The sequence below is a fragment of the Onychomys torridus genome, chromosome 21 (assembly GCF_903995425.1).
Source record: "Onychomys torridus chromosome 21, mOncTor1.1, whole genome shotgun sequence".
Classification (NCBI taxonomy): domain Eukaryota; kingdom Metazoa; phylum Chordata; class Mammalia; order Rodentia; family Cricetidae; genus Onychomys; species Onychomys torridus.
The window spans coordinates 32,917,730-32,936,630 of record NC_050463.1 but is presented as its reverse complement, the minus strand read 5'-3'; the positions used below and the strand labels follow the sequence as shown (position 1 = coordinate 32,936,630).

The window sequence follows — 18,901 nt, the reverse complement described above, 5'->3', positions numbered from 1 at the left end:
TCTGCCAATTTCATTCCTCTGAGTACCCTTTGGGTTACATCCTGCTGATAGTGGAGTCTGATTGTAAAAAGAACAAGTAGGACATTTCCTTATAATTTCCTTGGCTTGTGTCCAGGTTATGGAAAAATCCTTTTTTAAACCCTTATATTGACATGATGTTTTTAATGAAATTCTGAGGCCTCCAGCACATTTCCTATCGATAATTTATCAATCTTGTCATTACCTTGTGCTAGAGAGGCTGGCAGACCCGTATGGGATGTAACTTATATATAAGGGACGTTTCCTATTCCTGATTATATCTTGTAACTGAATAAATAACAAAGTTAATTTTGACTCATCAGGGATAAATTCTGCAGTCTCAATATGTAAGATCACTCTTTCAATATACTGAAAGTCAATAACTATGTTGAGAGGTTTTGTAAAATCCATTAATACCATCAGAATAGCATATAATTCCAATTTTTGAACCAAATTATAAGGACTTTGAACCACTTTACTTAAATTTTCTGATTTGTAACCTGCCTTTCCTTGTTTGTTTGTGTTGATATAAAATGTAGGGGCTCCAGATATTGGTGTTTCCTGTACAATACGAGGCAAGAGCCAGTTAGCTCTCTTTTTTATAAGTTTAATTCTATCGCTTTGGGGATATTTGTTGTTAATCTCTTAAAAAATTACTGCAAGCTCTTTGCCAAGGCTCACTTTCTGCTCATAATTTGTCAATTTCATCATTAGTTAAAGGTACTACGATTTCTGCTGGGTCTATTCCTGCTAATTGACAAAGTCTCAGTTTTCCTTTTAAAATCATGTCAGAGATCTTTTCCACATAAGTTTTTAATTTTTTACTCTCTTTATTTGTAGAAATATCCATTCCAATATAATATCTTCCCTCTGCATTAAAATTCCAGTAGGAGAACACTTAGAGGGTAAAAGCAACCAGAATGCAATCAAGCTTTGGATCCACACGATCCACATGTGCATCCTGTATTTTCTTCTCCACCAAGGCTGATTCTCTCTCAGCTTCAGCTGATAATTCTCTTGGATTATTTAAGTCCTTATCACCCTCTAAGATTTTGAACAAATTACTCAGTTCATCATTTTTTACCCCAATAGCAGTCCATAGACTCAAAATGCCTCCGAATAATCTTTGAAAGTCTTTAAGAGTCTGTAGTCGATCTCTTCTGATTTACACCTTTTGGAGTCTAATTTTTTGTAGACCTATTTTATATCCTAAATAATTAATAGAATCTCCTCTTTGTATTTTTTCAGGAGCAATTTGTAATCCCCAACAAGGCAAAAATTTTCTTTACTACATCAAACATTCGAAAGTATCTGCATTTGAACCAGCTAGTAAAATATCATCCATGTAATGATACATTATAGGTTTAGTAAATTGTTTATGAATTACTTCCAACGGCTGTTGTTTAAAATATTGACTTAGGATTGGGCTGTTTAACATTCCTGTGTGAGAACCTTCCATTGATATCTCTTGACTGGCTGGGAATTATAAGTAGGTACCGTGGAGGCAAATTTTTCTCTGTCTTTTTCTTGTAAGGGTATTGAGAAGAAAGAGTCTTTTAAATCAATAACCATAAGAGGCCGTCCTTTAGGTAATAGAAAAGGCAAAGGAATTCCAGATTGTAGAGAAGCCATTGGCTGAATTATCTTGTTAATAGCGCTTAGATGTTACCATTCTTCACTTACCAGATTTCTTTCTTTCTTTCTTTTTTTTTTTTTATAACAAATATAGGAAAATTCCAACGGCTGGTTGACTCTTCAATATGCTGAGCATTTAACTGCTCTTGTACCAGCTGTTCTAAGACCTGTAGTTTCTCTGTTGTTAAAGGCCATTGCTGAACCCATATAGACTTGTCTGTTAGTCATTTTAAAGGTAGGGCTGTTGGTGTCTTTGAAAGATCAACAGCTGTTGTACCCTGCTCTTGTACAATCTGGATGGTCAGTGACTGTTAATTATAATACCTTCTAATATTTTTTTCAGAAATGTGTTAGTTTATGGTTTGTGTCTGAGACTGGAGGAATGTTAAGCTGGGTATTCCATTGTTGTAATAAATCAGGATCCCAAAGATTCATAGCTATATTAGCCACATACGGCTTTAATTTTCCTCTGTCCTCTGGCCCTACACATTCAACCCATCTTTCACTCTGTTTCACTTGAGATAATGTTCCAATCCTTAACAGCTGAACATGTACCTCCTGAAGAGGTCAATTTGGATGCCAAGATTCTGGTGCAATTATTGTAATGTCTACACCTGTGTCTAAAAGACCTTCAATGAGAATGACATTTATTCATATTTTTAATTTTGGTCTTTGTTCATTTATAGAAGTTTGCCAAAAAAATTTGCCTTAGGGTTTCTCCTGAACTTTCGTTCTCTCTTCTGTATCTGTTCTATCACCCTGAGGAGTATGGGTTTTTTTTTATAGTAGGCATTTGGTTATTTAATTGCTCTGAGAAGGGGTTTCTCCTATGATGGCAGGAAAGGAATGAATTGGATTTGCCATGGGGACCTGCAAGAGGCCCCTCATGGAGTTTCCTGATGGCAAAGGAAAAGTATTACCTTGTCTGCCCCTTGTTGATCTACATTTGTTAGTCCAGTGTTTACCTTTACCACACCTTCTACATAATCCAGAAGGCAGGGCGTTCTGTTGCCATTGTTCCTTGAAAAAACATAGTCCCTTTTTAGGTGACCTTGTTTACCACAATTAAAGCATTGGACATTATTATTTTTCTTCAAACCTCTGGAAGTCACCTCTCCTATCCAAGTATCATCATGGTCATTTCTCACAGAGCAGATCTACTGAAGACAGATCTTAGTTTTTCTTCATCTGAATAAATATCACTGTAGGAACTTCTCACTGAAGCTAGAATTCTGAGTTGACAAATCTCCTTCAGGACTTTAAAAACAGCATTGCATGGCCCTGATTTCCTTGGTTTCTCTTCAGCATCCATGATCCTGTGAGTCACTGTCCCTATAATGTAAAACACTACCTTTCTGGAGCTACGCTCTGCTTGCTTGCTTGCTTGCTTGCTTGCTTCCTTCCTTCCTTCCTTCCTTCCTTCCTTCCTTCCTTCCTTCCTTCCTCTCTACCTTCCTTTCTTTCTTTTAAAGACTGTCTTTAATAGTTTCATTAAGATGTACATAGTTATGTCTTTCTTTGAGTGATCTGTTAAGCTTCTTAAATCTTTCAATTTATTTTGTCACCAACTTTAGGGGGGGTTTAACCAATTTTTATTTTTTCCAAATGTGTTTGTGTGTGTGTGTGTGTGTTTGTGTGTGTGTGTGTGTGTGTGTGTGTGTGTGTGTCTTTGTGGGTACAGGAGTGTGTGTGTAAGCCAGAGGCTGATGTTGATTCTTCCTCAATCACTCTCCACCTTATTTTAAAAAAAATGTTGCATGCTAGTGGTGGTGCACACCTTTAATCCCAACACTCGGTGAGTTTGAGGCCAGCTTGGTTTACAGAAGGAATTCTGGGACAGTCAGGACTACACAGAGAAACCTAGTCTTGAGTGGGGCAGGGGAGACACAGCGGGAGGAGGTCTGGAGAGAAGACTGAGCTGTTAAAAGCACTTGTTGCTCTTAGCAGAGGACCTGGGTTCAATTCCCGGCGCCCCAGGGTGGCTCACAGCCATCTGTAACTCCAGTTGCAGGGGATCTGAAGCCCTCTTCTGACTCATATAGGTACCATGAATACACTGGTGCACATACATGCATGCAGGCAAAACAGTCAGACATACAAAATAAAAACCTAGAAAATTTGTTGACCTTTTTATTTATTATATTGGGGTGCTCATTTATGGCACTTGTGCAGATGTTGGAGCAAAACTTGCAGGAGTTGGTTCCTTTTGCTGCTCAAGTCTTGGGGATCAGACTCAGGCAATCGGGCTTGGAGGCAAGCCCCTCTACCTTCTGAGCCCTCTCATGGACTATTTCCCAGGCTGACTGAGAAATCTGAATCCAGCTATTGACCCAGCTTCTCTGGGTAGCTTCACTAAGACAAGACAGTGTTGTTTTTAAGCTGTGAAAGCTAAGAGTTATCTTGCATGCGTAGGCCAGCGCCCCATATCAGTGCTGGGAAGGGAGGCTGAGGGGGAGGGTGGCTCACACCAGAAACCACAGACTGTTCTTTTCCTCTGTGCTCAGAAGCCTTTTGATTATGGTCCTTCCAGACAGGGCAGATGGGATACATGTGGCTATGTATCCAAGGAGCATGTGATCAGTCACGCTGCACCCTATCACTTTGCCTGCTTTCTTTTCTCAGAGTATTCTGGGAAGGCACGCCTTCCTGGGCTGCAGAGGGGTCATTTGTGTTGTCTGCTTACTCCGACTGCACTGAGTGTAAGAAGTGTGTATGCCGTGTTAAATTGACTTGGAGTTGTTAAGTATTATAACCAGGGTTGTGTTTTGGTGTGTGCGTGTTTTCTTTTCCTTTTTTGGTTTTTTGAGACAGGGTTTCTCTGTGGAGCTTTGGAGCCTGTCCTGGAACTCACTCTGTAGCCCAGGCTGATCTTGAACTCATAGAGATGCGCCTGCCTCTGCCCCCCCCCCCGAGTGCTGGGATTAAAGGTGTGCACCATCACCGCCCAGCTTTTTTTTTTTTTTTTTTTTTGGTAAACAAAACCAAACCAATCTTAATAGTTTTGTACAAGTTATTAACCTGGTTGTAATTTTACAATATAAGAAGAATTAATAGGCGATCTCTCCAGCCTCCTCTGTGGTACATACTTTCTGTCTTGTGTCAGCAGCAGGACCCAGTGCTCCATAAAGGATAATAGCTTCCAGTACACTATCCCTCATGATGACTCCTTAAGTGGCTCGTCCTCCGCCTCCTCATGTGAACCAGTGAGTGATTTCCCAGCATCCTTCCGAAAGTCCACCTACTGGATGAAGATGAGACGGACCAAGCCTGCTGCCTCCTCACAGGTGGAAGGTATCCATTTCAGAGTCTCGGTTCTAAGACGGGAACGTGTTGCGGAATTGTGTCCACACCACGTGGTTGTTCGGCATTAGTGATTAGACACAGTTTTGTTTGAGACAGGCTTTTACTGTGTGGCTCCAGCTGGCTTCAGGTTTAGTGTTGAGCTCAAGCTAGCATCAATCTTAGGATACTTCTGCATCAGCTTCCAGAGTGTTGGATTTATGCTGCAACCAACTTGATTAGACCAATGTTAAGGAGTTAGTCTGCCATGTGCTGTTAACTTCATGACCATCCTTTGTCAATGGAGTGAGTTTCTACCAATCCTACTTCCTGGTAGCCTTCCTCTTCATGGGATTTGACCTTCTTTTTCTCCTTCTTCTGTTGCCCTCTGCTTTTGGGAATGTGGGAGCTGAGCAATAGATTATCATGGTACTGTATGCTAGAGGGTCACAGTCAGTGATTCATAGGGTCTTTATTGAGCTCTGCTTCTGTAGTTCTAAGTCACAGTCAAGAGCGACGTAATAGGCCATTAAGCCAAGGAAGAGCGGATGGTTTCTGAGGAAAGACAGTCTAAAAGGAATAGGGAGCCTCTGTTGCACCAGGTTTCCCCAGGCTGTTCTGTGAGGCTGTTTCCTGGTGCCCCATGCCTTTGGTGCTATTGTGGTAAGTTTTTGGAGGCCGGCCCAGGAGTTCACTGACAGACTTTTGTTGTGCGATGTGTCAGGTGCAGGTGCACAGGAAAAGGAGAAGGCCAAAGGAAAAAGGAAAATCAAGCAGGAAGAAGATGAAGACTACCGTGAGCTTCCTCAGAAGAAGCACAAGCTTTATGGTAGGGGGCCCCTGCGCTGTCTGTCCTTCTATGGGACACCGAGCTGTCTGTCCTTCTACGGGACACCGAGCATCGTCCCTTAAGGCCTGAGGGAGAACGCCTTTGTTTGGGGGCTTGATTGGCCTTGGAGTCCCTAGAATTGGAGTGAGGGAATGGCCTTCACCTGCCTTCCTGTACTGTTCCACTCAGTTTCGAGGGAGGGGGACCTAGTCTGCTGAAGAGAAGGGGAAGCGGTTTGTCAAGTCGACATGTCAGACTTCAGATTTCTGAGTTTCTGTCTTATGTCAGGGAGGAAGCAGCGGCCGAAAGCCCAGCCTCACCCAAAACCCCAGGCTCGTCGGGTCCGGAAGGAACCACCAGTTTACGCGGCAGGTATGGTTTCTCTTTGGATGTGTGTTGTTTCTGTGAGGAATGATGTGCCAGAGGAGGCTCTCACTTCTCCCTCCCTCCGTCCTTCTCCTTCTGTCTGTGTGAGGAATTGAACCCAGCACTTCATCTGTGCTAGGCGTACACTCTACCACGCCTCACTGCAGTTCTCTGAAGCAGCAGCTGCTGGTTTGGGGGTCATGCAGACTTTTAAGTTTTGGCATATTATGCCTTCTGCCCTTTCTCAGTCTATTTCCCTTGTACAGCCCTGGTTTCCTTGTATGTAAGTAGACAAAAAGCATGAGAATTCTAAAATTTAAATGACATAAAAAACATTTAGCACGGTCTCAGGCACTTAGGGGAACCATCTCAGACATGTTTTACATGTCTCATTATCTTTTTCTTAAATCAGTCTGAAAAGTGGTGTCCAGTTGTGTGTGTCTCCAGGCTTTGGAGTGAGCCTCAGATGGGTTTTTATCATGGGGAACTGGGTAGAAGTTTCTGGAACTCTACAGTGAACGGAAACAAGTTATGTGTAGACATTAAATACCTCAAGACAAGCCATTTTATAGTACGTTTCCTCAATTGTAGCCTTAAGCTTTCTGTTTCTGGAGAATGCTACAGATCACAGTGTCCTGTTCTTTCCTTTGCAGGCAGTATGGAGGAAAAATGGTACTTAGAAATCATGGATAAAGGCAGTGTGTCCTGTCCTACCTGCCAGGCGGTGGGAAGGAAGACTATAGAGGGTCTGAAGAAGCACATGGAAAACTGCAAACAGGTTAGCTGTTTTGTGCATTTCCTGACTGTTGGGATGGCTTTGTTGTTGTTTGTTGTTTGTTTTTTTACCTAAACTGTAGACTTCTGGTAGTGTGTATGCAGTCTGTTATAGTTAACTAAGGGGCAGCATTGTGCCATAGAGAAAACACAGATTTTGCATGTTTGTTTAATTGTATTACTCGTTGCTGTTTTAATGTGCGGACCTCAGTTTCCTCTCATCGAGTGCAGAAGGGATGACAACAGCCTTGATGGGTTTGTTGTTTTGTGCCCCTGTGACCAGATGCCTGACTAAACAGTTAGAGGGGAGAGTTTGCTTTGGCTCATGGTCTGAGAGAGGGCATAAGGCATACGCCCGATGGTGGCCGGGAAGGTGTGACGGCTGCAGAGACTCATCTGTAGGTGCCAGGAACTTGTGTTTTCCCGTGGCAGTTGAATCAGGACGAAAAAACAGGAGGAAGCAGGCAACTCCTAAGCCACCCTCCTCCAGCCAGACCCCACCTCCTGAACCACCACCACCACCACCACCACCACCACCACCACCACCCCCCGCCCCAGCAATGGCACCAGCTGGGGATCAGGTGTTCCACACATGGGCCTATGGGCAACATCAGATTCAACCCATAACGTGGGATGAGAAAGAAGTGACAGAGGCTGCCTGGCCCCACTGGTGGCGTTTCGTGACCTTCCGTGTCTCCCCTGGGCATCTGGCACTGACCTTTTCTAACTTTTCTCCCTTCAGGAAATGTTCACCTGCCATCATTGCGGGAAACAGCTTCATTCCCTGGCAGGGATGAAGTACCACGTCATGGCCAATCATAACAGCTTGGTAAGAGTTTCCTGTGTTCTTTGTGAGCCTGTGTGATGGTCGTATACACACGCACACACGCATACATACATATACATACATATATATATATATATATACACATATACACACATGTATACATATATACACACACATACATATATATATGTACATATGCCTGCATGTATACATATCTATACGCATGCATACGTTCATATACATACACATAAATATTTGTTTTAAGTTTCTTAAGTTTAATTTTTTTGAAATACAAGGTATGGAAGAAAGGAATCTTTATCCACCGCTGGTGGTAATATAAATCAATGTAAGCCGGGCGGTGGTGGCACACGTCTTTAATCCCAGCACTCGGGAGGCAGAGGCAGGCAGATCTTTGTGAGTTCGAGGCCAGCCTGGGCTACAGAGTGAGTTCCAGGAAAGGTACAAAGCTACACAGAGAAACTGTCTCGAAAAACAAAACAAAACAAACAAACAAAAAACAAAACAAAACAAAATAAATAAGTAAATTGATGTAGCCACCATGTGAGTGAATATGGAGGTCCCTCAAACAGCCCAGAATAGAACTACTTATGGTCACTTCCACCATACCTGTGCATAGACCTAAAGGACTGTAAGACACCATACCACAGATACTTCACACCCATCTTTATTGCTGTGTAATTCATGAACACCAAGAAACTGATGTGGAACACCTCCCTCACTCCCTCCCTCCCTCCCTCCCTCCCTCCCTCCCTCCCTCCCTCCCCTCTTCGTTCCTCAGGTAGCACCCTATAGTTAGTCTGGCTTGGAACTCACAAATCCACCAATTTGCAGCAGTCCTTCTGCCTCAGTTTCCCTATAGGCATGGTCCTGGTTTAGTTGGTGTTTGTTTTGTTTTGAGACAGGATCTAATGTACCCCTGGCTGGCCTCTAATGGGATAAATCCATGGAGTCTATTTGATGGTCAGAGGAATGTTTTCGGGGGTTAACTCACAACCAGAATTAAGGAGTTGGTCGTGGAATCCTGGAGGGGTAGGTCAGGGTCCAACACGGTTCTCAGGAGAGCTCTGCCTTGATCTGCACCAGCATCCAAGACAACGAGGTAGCGAAGAGAAGAGAGCACATGTATGTACGTGCATCCCAGGTCTTAAGGATCCCTGGTGGCCATGTTCAAGGGGCAGACACCTAGCAGATACCTGCTGCCTCACTCGGGGTGGTGCTTCAGGGCAAGGCACCAACAACCACCCACTACATTTCCTCCTTTTGTCTAAGGAAGAAAGTTCTGACCTAACACAAAACTATATACAATAGGAATAATATCAAGGAGAAATAAAGGGTGATGACATAAACAAATGGAACTACAACCAACAAGAACAACATCAAACAGGAGACACATATTAACATCCAGAGAAGTCTGGAGCATAGGTAAATAGCACATTACAGAGATCATTCCAAAAGCTGTCCTGTCCTGAAGAACCTGAATGCAATACCTAATATGTTCTTGCTAAGATACAAGAAGATTTAACTGTAACTGTTAGTCTTCAGTCTCATCAAAGACCTGAGAAGGAATATAATAATACCTGAGAAAAACGGGAGATGGACACAAGCAACTTTCGGAAATCTTTCAAGAATAGACAGAGACAGCTGACAGCCCGGACAGTCATCTAATGTTTCTTAGCACCATTGGGGCATCCAAACTGGCTACAGGCCTAGAATATCTGACAGACCATTTTCAGAAGCAAGAACTTTGAAAGACCATCTTAGCCTGTCTTGGCAGAGTTCAGTAGTCGCTTTCCTTGTGTCCTGCTCATTCAGAAGGGACAGCATTCGTACTGTCAGCAGTCGAGGCAAGGGCAGGTCTTTGCCCAGCAGGACATTTTGTGCCAAGAAGACAAACTTCCAAACAGGAATGTCTGGAAGCCCAACATTCTCTCGGGATTAGATCAGTCCTGCCAGGAGCAATTGTGTCTCACATCAACAGAATTCTAAGTTATTTAAATGCATATTCTCTAGGTCTATGAAGTGTTTGAAGATTACCTGTCTATCTGACCTATGCATCTGTAAATCTGGACAACCTAACTAACAGCTATAGAGATGACAAGCATGGGTGACTATATATCTGTAAGTCTTACCTACTTGAATAACCTAATGACTAAGGCTTCATATAAACAAAATAAACAGTCTGTAAACAAATGTACAGTAAAAGGACAATGACCTCAAAATTGTGACAATACACAAAATATCTTAAACAGAGGTAGAAATGTATAGTGCAGGGGGCTGGAGAGATGGCTCAGTGGTTAAGAGCATTGGCTGCTCTTCCAGAAGACCTGAGTTCAATTCCCAGCAACCACATGGTGGCTCACAACCACCTATAATGAGAGCTGGTGCCCTCTTCTGGCCTATAGTCATAAATGCTGTATACATAATAAATAAATAAATCTTAAACAAAAAAGAAATGTATAGTGCAATATACAATATGACAACAATCCTAAATATGTATCAGTATATTAAATATCCTAAACAGGTAGAACATAATACAGTATGACAAATATAATTTTATATTTGTATCATTATACAAAATATTTCAAATAAGAGTAGAAATATATGTACATTACAATAAATATAGTTCTGTATGTATCAATATACAAATTTTCTTAAATAAGAATATAAAAAATAGTTTACATTTGTATCAATATACAAGAATACATAACAGCGCAAATTATCTAAGGCTGATATTTTACTAAATTAGTTTACTAGTATATACAATAATCTACCTTAATATCCTATACCTATCAATTCCCTTTTTTCTTTTTTTAATGAGAATACTGAGTCTAATATTTTCTTCCACCCCCAACCCTAGAACCATCATCCACAACCCTGAGAAACATGAGACCTTAGGGAGAAAGGGCGCCATTTTCTTAGAACTGCTCCCTGCTGTTCAGGGGGTGACAGTATCTCTGTGGGGTCCTATAAGAAAGCTTAGATAGGTCTCAGTTGGACTAATTAGATTCTGTAGCTAGTCTCAGAGTAATGGGTAAGGTTGTCTGAGATTCTGGCTAGAAGTGTAGTGTGATGGACCATCTCACCTTGGAACTGTTCTGGAGAGTTTTCAGTCCAAGATTGATGATTGGCTGATGTTCATGGGTGTCATGGCATCATTCTGGACTGGGTAGAGTCATTGTTGTGGACCCCCATCTTCCTTCTTCAGACTTCAGAGATTGCTATTGGAAAGACTTATTTTTTACTGTGGAAAACTTGAACATTTTTGATATCAAGATGGAAAGTTTTGGATTTATTCAGGATAGAGAAAGATATCTTTGAAAGCAAGGACAAGCATGGAAAGAAATGGAATCTAGACAACAATGGTCCCTAAATGATTGATTTTCTTCTGTTTCATACCAGGCAGCTCTTCCAATATGAAACAGAATCTCCTGATTTTTCTTTTAGCAATATGTTCAGAGAAGGGGAGAGAGCCACATTCTAACTCCAAAGCCAGCTTGATTTATAATTGAATTGGGATCACAACTTTTCTAGAGTTACAGAGATATAGATGTTAGGCAGTGAGATATTACCCTGTGTAGGTTGGTACCAAGAGATTTTTTTTTTTTCTGCTGCTGTAGACACCTGGATATCCACAGCCTTATGACTTCTGGAAGATGGGTATTCCTATTATCCTTTAAAGACAGAAAACAGAACCCTGCCCCAACCTTTGTTGAGGTTTTCTTACAACTTGTAGAGATGTAACATTAGTGGATAAGCTTTTACTTCTTCTCATCAAGGGGTTTCTCTGGTTCGAATCAATTTTTTATTAATTTTGTTGGTATCTATAGCTTTTCTTCTCCTGCAGAAACAAAAGCAAAACCTCTTTCCCAACATAGGACGTATCTTGGTTTCCATTCTGAGGACAACACATCTTTGAAATAAACCAGTTGGTTTAGCTCAGGAGTTTTTTCTGTTGTCCAATGTCTCTCCACAGCTTTTGTCCCTTTCTCATCAGCATTGAGAAAATTCAAGGCTAATAGTGCATTATGCAGTCTATTTCTAGGGGTCATTATTACCTTTTCCTGTTTATTTAGGGTCTCCTTTCAAAGTTTGGTTAACTCTTTCTATGACTGCTTGGCCTGTAGGATTGTGTGGTATATCTGTAATATGCTTTATATTGTAATATGAAAAAAAAAAAACCCTGTCTCATTTTATTTTATTTATTTATTTAATTTGGTTTTTCGAGACAGGGTTTCTCTGTGTAGCTTTGAGCCTTTCCTAGAACTCACTTGGTAGTCCAGGCTGGCCTCGAAACTCACAGAGATCCACCTGGCTCTGCCTCCCAAGTGCTGGGATTAAAGGCGTGCGTTACCACCACCACCACCCGGTTTGAAACTGTCTCATTTTATTTGAGACATATGCTGGGGCATTGTCAGTCTTAATTTGTACAGGTATTCCCATAATGGCCATAACTTCTAATAGGTGTGTAATCACAGAATCAGCCTTTTCAGTACTCATAGGAGTTGCCCATTGAAATCTTGAATAGGTGTCAATGGTATGGTGTACATATTTTAGTCTTCCAAATTCTGTGAAATGGAACACATCCAGCTGCCGAATTTCATTGCTTCATATACCTTTTGGATTGCTTCCTGCAGGTAATGGAGTTTGGTTATAGAAGGAATAAGTACAACTTTTTTTTTTTTAACAATTTCCTTGGCTTATTGCCAAGTGATGGAGAAATCCTTTTTCAAACCCTCGTTATTCCTGGGCAGTGGTGGTGCACGCCTTTAATCCCAGCACTCGGGAGGCAGAGGCATGCGGAGAGTTCAAGGCCAGCCTGGTCTACAGAGCTTTGTACCAGGAAAAATGCAAAGCTACACAGAGAAACCCTGTCTGGAAAAAACCAAAAGAAGAAGAAGAAGAAGAAGAAGAAGAGGAGGAGGAGGAGGAGGAGGAGGAGGAGGAGGAGGAGGAGGACGGAGGGAGGGAGGGAAGGAAGGAAGGAAGGAAGGAAGGAAGGAAGGAAAGGAAGGAAGGAAGAAAAAGAAAGAAAACAAAAAACACTTGTTATTTCAGGGTGTTTCTTATGTAATTCTGAGGTTTCTAGCACAGTACCTATTAGTAACTGATCAATCTCATCATTACCTGTGCTATAATGACCTGGCAGACCCATATGGGATCTGATGTATGTTTTTATATATATAATGTTCCCTATTTCTGATAATTTCCTGCAATTGTATAAATAGTGAAGTTAATTCTGTATTATCAGGAATAAATTCAGCAGTGTCAATATGTAAAGCATATTGAGAGTCATTGACGATACTGAGGGGTTTCATGAAGTCCGTTAGTACTGTAAGAATGGCATACAGTTCTGCCTTTTGTACAGAATTATTTGGGCTTTGAACCACTTTACTTAAGTCTCCTGATTTGTATCCTGCTTTCCCTGATTTATTTGCATCAGTATAGAATGTGGGGACTCCAGAAATTGGCTTTTGCTGTACAATGTAAGGAAGGACCCACTCAGTTCTTTTTATGAATTCTATTCTCTTGCTTTGGGGATAACAGTTATTAATCTCTCCCCCCAAAAATTACTGCAGGCTCTTTGTCAGTATTCATTATCTTTCCATAAAGAGGAAATCTCCTCATTAGTTAAAGGTACTACAATTTCTGCTGGGTCCATGCCTGTCAGCTGACAAAGTCTTAATTTTCCTTTTAGAATCAAATCAGAGATTATTTCTACATAAAATTTTAATTTCTTACTCGGTTTACATGGTAGAAATATCCATTCCAATATAATATCTTCCCTCTGCATCAAGTCCCTGTGGGGAGTGTCTGGAGGGGAGTGTGATCAGAACGCAGTTAAGTTCTGGATCCACAGGATCCACGTGTGCCTCTCATATTGTCTTTTCTACTACCAATTTCCTCTTGGCTCCATCTGATAATTCACTTGGACTATTTAAGCCCTTGTCCCCTTTTAAGGTATTGGCCAAATTTACTAGACCATCTTTAGGTATTCTAGTGATGTTCTGTAAGTTAGAATTGCTTCCTAACAATTTTTGAAAATCATTAAGAGTCTGCAGTTGATATCTCCTGAGTTGTACCTTTTGGAAATCTAGCTGATATCTAAGTAATTAATAGAATGTCCTGTTTGTATCCTTTCTGAAGCAATTTGTAGTCTCCAGTGAGGCAAACTTTTCTTTACTTCTTCAAACATGCTCTCTAAGGTACCTGACTTTGGATCAACTAATAAGATATCTATATAATGATAAATTATAGATTGTGGAAATTTCACATGAATTATTACAATGGTTTTTGCACAAAATATTGGCACAGAGTATGGCTATTTAACATTCCCTGTGGGAGGATCTTCCATTGATATCTCTTGACTGACTGGGAATTATTATAATTAGGTACTGTGAAGCCAAATTTTTCTCTAACTTTTCTTGTAAAGGTATGGTAAAGAAACAGTCTTTTGCCAGGTGGTGGTGGCACATGCCTTTAATCCCAGTACTCAGGAGGCAGAGGCAGGCAGATCTCTGTGAGTTCGAGGCCAGCCTGGTCTACAGAGTGAGATCCAGGAAAGGCACAAAGCTACACAGAGAAACCCTGTCTCAAAAAAACCAAAAAAAGAAAGGAAGAAAAAGAAAAGAAACAGTCTTTTGGGGTAGAAGAGAGGGCAAGGGCATCTCATTCTGTAGGGACCCCATAGGCTGAATTACTTTATGAATGGCTCTCAAATCAGTCAGCATCCTGCAATTACCAGACTTTTTTTTTTTTCTCATAACAAATACAGGAGAATTCCGAGGGCTGGTAGATTCTTCAGTGTGTTGAGCATTTAACTGCTCTTGAACCAGCTGTTGTGAGCTTGTAGTTTCTCATTTTGTCAGAGGCCATTGTCCCACCTAGACAGGTTTATCGGTTAGCCATTTTAAAGGTAGGGCCGTTGGTACTTCTGAGAGTTCAACAGCAGTTGTGCTCTGTTTATGTACAGCATTAATGGTTGGTGGCTGTTTGTTATAATATTTTAATGTTCTTTCTAGACACATGAATTGGTCTGTATTCCATTTCTGAGATTGTAGGAAATTTAATCTGGGTATTCCACTGCTATAACAGATCTCAGCCCCAAAGATTCACTGCTACATTTGCCACATATGGCTTCAGCTTTCCTCTCTGTCCTTCTGGACCTATGCATTCAACCCATCTAGAACTTTGTTTTACCTGAGATAGGGTTCAACCCCTAGAAATTGGATGTTTATTTCGGGATACCTTGATTTTGGTGTAATTATAGTCACATCTACACCTATGTCTACCAGGCCCTCCAGAACAACTCCATTAATTCATACTCTAAGCTTTGGTCTTTGTTTATTTATGGAAGTCTGCCAAAATATTCATTTTATGGTGTTTTTTGGAACTTTTGATTCATCTCTCAGAGCAGTTCTATCATCCAGTGCAGTATTATTCTTTACATTAGACACTGGGTTCTTTAATTGTCCTGGAGAGTAATTTCCTCCACAGTGGCTGGAAATGTTTGGACTGTGTTCAGGTTGGGGGCCTGCAAGAGGCCCCCCAAGGCATTTCCCACCAGTGAAGGTTGCCTTACATATCTATTGTTGATCTACATTCATTGGTCAGTGTTAGCCTTTGCCACACCTTCTGCATAATCCAGAAGGTTGGGTTCTCCCATTTGGGTTATTTCTAGGAGAACCCTGTGTACAATTTCTTCTCATATGACCTATTGTACCACAGTTAAAACATTTGGTACCTCGAGGCCTCCTTCCACCTCTGGAAATTGCCTCTCATACAAGTCTCACTACCATAGTTAAGAGACTCAACAATGTTTATATATTGAATCCATTCCTCCAAAGGTGTTGACCTGACCTTTAATGGTATAAGTATTCTTTTGCATTCTGCACTAGAGTTGTTAAACGCCAAGGTCAGTTAATACTTATCTTAGTTCTTTATCTGACACTGCCTTTTTTATAGCTGTGGTCAGCCTTTGTTAAAAAAAAAAAATCAGTAAACAGTTCTGTGGGCCTTGGAAATTTTTTGTGTATAGCTCAGTTGGTTTTCCTGATTCTGGAATTTTTCCCCAAGCATTTAGAGCTATGGTGTGGCATAGGGATAATGTATGCTCATCAAAAGTAGCTTGTACATTTCTATCAATGAAATGCCCCTCACCAATAATTTGATCTTGGAAGATCTCAAAACCTCTGGTCTTACCTTGCCGTTCCAGGATCCTAGCTTCCTCTCTCAACCAGCTTTTCCCTTATAACTGCTGTCTATATTTTAGAACAGCTGAGATTAACTGATTCCAATCATCTGGTATGATTCTATTTGGAAGACCACATATTTAACACCTGTTTTACATATGTTGAGTGTGTACCATAGGTGGCCAGCGCTTCCTTAACGTTTTCTAAATCTCTCATAGGAATAGGTTGTAACATATATTCCACATATGGCTCAGGATGTCTATCATCTGCTGGCTTCTTATGGATTGTAACAGGATAAGCCATTGTATATGTGCTATCTGGCAATGTTATGACTTGTATGGCCTTGCCTTTCTGCCTATTGTCATTTGTCATTTTTACTGAGAGATTCTTCCAGAACTTGCAGCTGAGTAACTATGGTCTGTTGCAGCATTTGAACCTCCTCTGTTGTAAAGGATTCTAGAGATTCCACGGAATCATGCAATCTTTTATGTTCTTATGTTTTATGTGATTCCATAGACCTTAGTTTATCAGTGAGCGATAATCTTTCTTCCCTATAAATTATCAGAGTAGGGTGGGTTGGGGGGTGAAGGCTGGGGGCGGGAAGAAGGAGGAGGGAGGAATCTGTAGTTGGTATGTAAAATGAATAGAAAATTTCTTGATAATAATAATGAATATTATCTGAGTAGTGGTAACATTGCTCTGGAGAGTCATTGTTTTATCCATTAAGTATTCATACTTATTATCAATAGAATCAAATCTGGTTGTACATTTATTATTAATGGACTGAAGTTCTTGTAGTAAATTGGCAGATGCCAAAGAAAGAATCCTTTTACTTAAGTCCTTCATTACTATCTTGTAAAGCTTATATCAGTCCCATTAATGCCTTATTTTTGTTATCATTATTAAGCCAATTCTCCAGTTATAGGATATGAATTATTATGCTAAACACCATAATAGTGAATACTAGATACATCTCAGGAAGTTTGTATATGTCCTGTAAAAATTCATTCACCATACAAGCAAAAAAATTTTTTTAATTTTTGTGATATAACATTTTCCACAATTTTTTGAGAACTATTCAAAATTTGTAAAGAAAGTTTTATTAATTTGTTTAGTTACTAATCAGTTTTAAGGTGTAAAATCATCAAGTACTTTTACCTTGGACGAAATCCTTGATTGCTGGTGTTTCAGTTCTTGAGGTGGTTTTTTTTGGTGTAGTAACGCTGGTCAGCCAGAAAGTGTCGCACTGAAGCCGGTGCTGCCGAAGACCCTGACCTGTTTTGCCCTTGAAGACCTATTGAACAAGTTTAGCGATTTCCAGCGGTAGCTGCGGGCAGGGCAGGAATGGGGAAGTCGGGTGGGCGGGCAGCCACCTCTTCTCACGCTCCCACACACTAAGTGTACTCAGAGGCTATACAGGACCCGGCTTGTGGGGAGGAACGCAAGGTGCAGCTAGTAACTCAAAATAGGGAACTGATGCCCACGACTGGGCCAAATGGGTAAGCGCTGAGTCCCCAGGAGCAGCGGGGAGTTTAAAAGAGACAAGGAAGCGTGGGAAGTGTGCCACTGCAGCCACGGAGGCTGAGAGCAGCGGCCACCCGGGCATTTGGAGTTTGCCCCACATGAGCACCAAATAATGGGAGAAATCCAGTCTATTTGATGGTCAGAGGAGTTGGTCTCGGAATCCTGGAGGGGTGGGGCACGGTCCAGTGGGGTTCTCAGGAAAGCTCTGCCTTGATCTGCACCAGCATCCAAGACCACGAGGTAGCGAAGAGAAGAGAGCACACGAATGTACGTGCATCCCAGGTCTTAAGGATCCCTGGCGGCCATGCTCAAGAAGCAACAGGTACCTAGCAGCTACCTGTTGCCTCACTCGGGGTGGTGCTTCAAGGCAAGACACCAACAGCCACCCACTACAGGCCTCCAACTCCCAGTGTTGCTGAGAATGACCTTGAACTCCTGACCCTACTATCTCTACCTCTCAAACGCTGGTATTGCCATCACACCTAGCTGCATGTGAGCATTTCAGATATTCAGGTGACATGTCAGTATGTCCAATGCAATGATCATCAGGGAAATGAATATTAAAACTTTGGCAAGAAGGGAAGAAAATCTTCAAAAGTTTCATAGTGCACAGGGACAACAGCCTGGCCCCCCAGAGAGCTTGTGGGCAGTTTTCCATTGAAGGAAATGCACTCATAAGCAACAACTCCACTTCTAGACTAGAAACCCACAGATGACAGGATGAGGCTGTGGGGACATTAACAGTAGTTTGGGGTCAGCTCAGTGAAAGAGGCCTATCTCTAGCAATTTAGAGGGACAGAGCGTATAAGACACAGAAATTGCTCAACAGGAAGGCCTCGCTGGGATCTACAAGATCCCCTGAAGGGTCAGAAACATCCTGGGTTGAGGAGGCTCACTGGTTAAGAGTATGGAGTGTTCTTGCAGAAGACCTGAGTTCTGTTCCCAGCACCCACATTGGGCAGCTCACAACTGTCTTACTCCAGTTCTCGGGTGATATGACACCTCTGACATCCACAGATACTGTCACTACGTTTACATACTCCCACACAAATATATGCACATAATCAAAAATAAAATAAATCACCCGGTGTTGTGGTACACGCCTTTAATCCCAGCACTTGGGGGCAGAGACAGGTGGATCTGTGTGAAATCAAGGTCAGTTTAGTCTACAGAGCAAGTTCCAGGACAGCCAGGGGTACACAGAGAAACCCTGTCTCAAAAAACAAACAAATGAGTAGTGAATAGATAAATGATTAAAATAAATCTTTAAAAAAGAAAACAAAAGAATTATCCTAAGCATGGTTTTTCCATGTCTGCAATGCCACCTTCATCTGATGTCAAGCGAGAGACCAGGAATCTCTGGAAGGCTGAGAAGAGCTCTGTGGGACCTGGGGAGGATGCAGTATCTGCTGGAAGGCTGGGCATACTGGAGACCTAAGGCCAGGCTGCCACTATGCAACTGGGAAGTCCTCCTGGGTG

The 18,901-nt window shown here is 41.6% G+C and overlaps 1 protein-coding gene across 2 annotated transcripts in view; it reads left to right on the top strand.

The window, feature by feature from the left end:
* Positions 1–18,901, top strand: part of Znf512 (zinc finger protein 512) — a 56,355-nt gene that overhangs the window by 22,043 nt on the left and 15,411 nt on the right. Inside the window, exons 3-7 of one of the 2 annotated variants that reach the window (XM_036171172.1) lie at positions 4,760–4,944; positions 5,657–5,761; positions 6,050–6,133; positions 6,781–6,905; positions 7,644–7,730. In XM_036171172.1, coding sequence (XP_036027065.1) covers positions 4,760–4,944; positions 5,657–5,761; positions 6,050–6,133; positions 6,781–6,905; positions 7,644–7,730 — 586 coding nt within the window. Of the gene's footprint in view, positions 1–4,756; positions 4,945–5,656; positions 5,762–6,049; positions 6,134–6,780; positions 6,906–7,643; positions 7,731–18,901 lie in introns of both variants that reach the window. The other variant, XM_036171171.1, reaches the window with a different exon arrangement.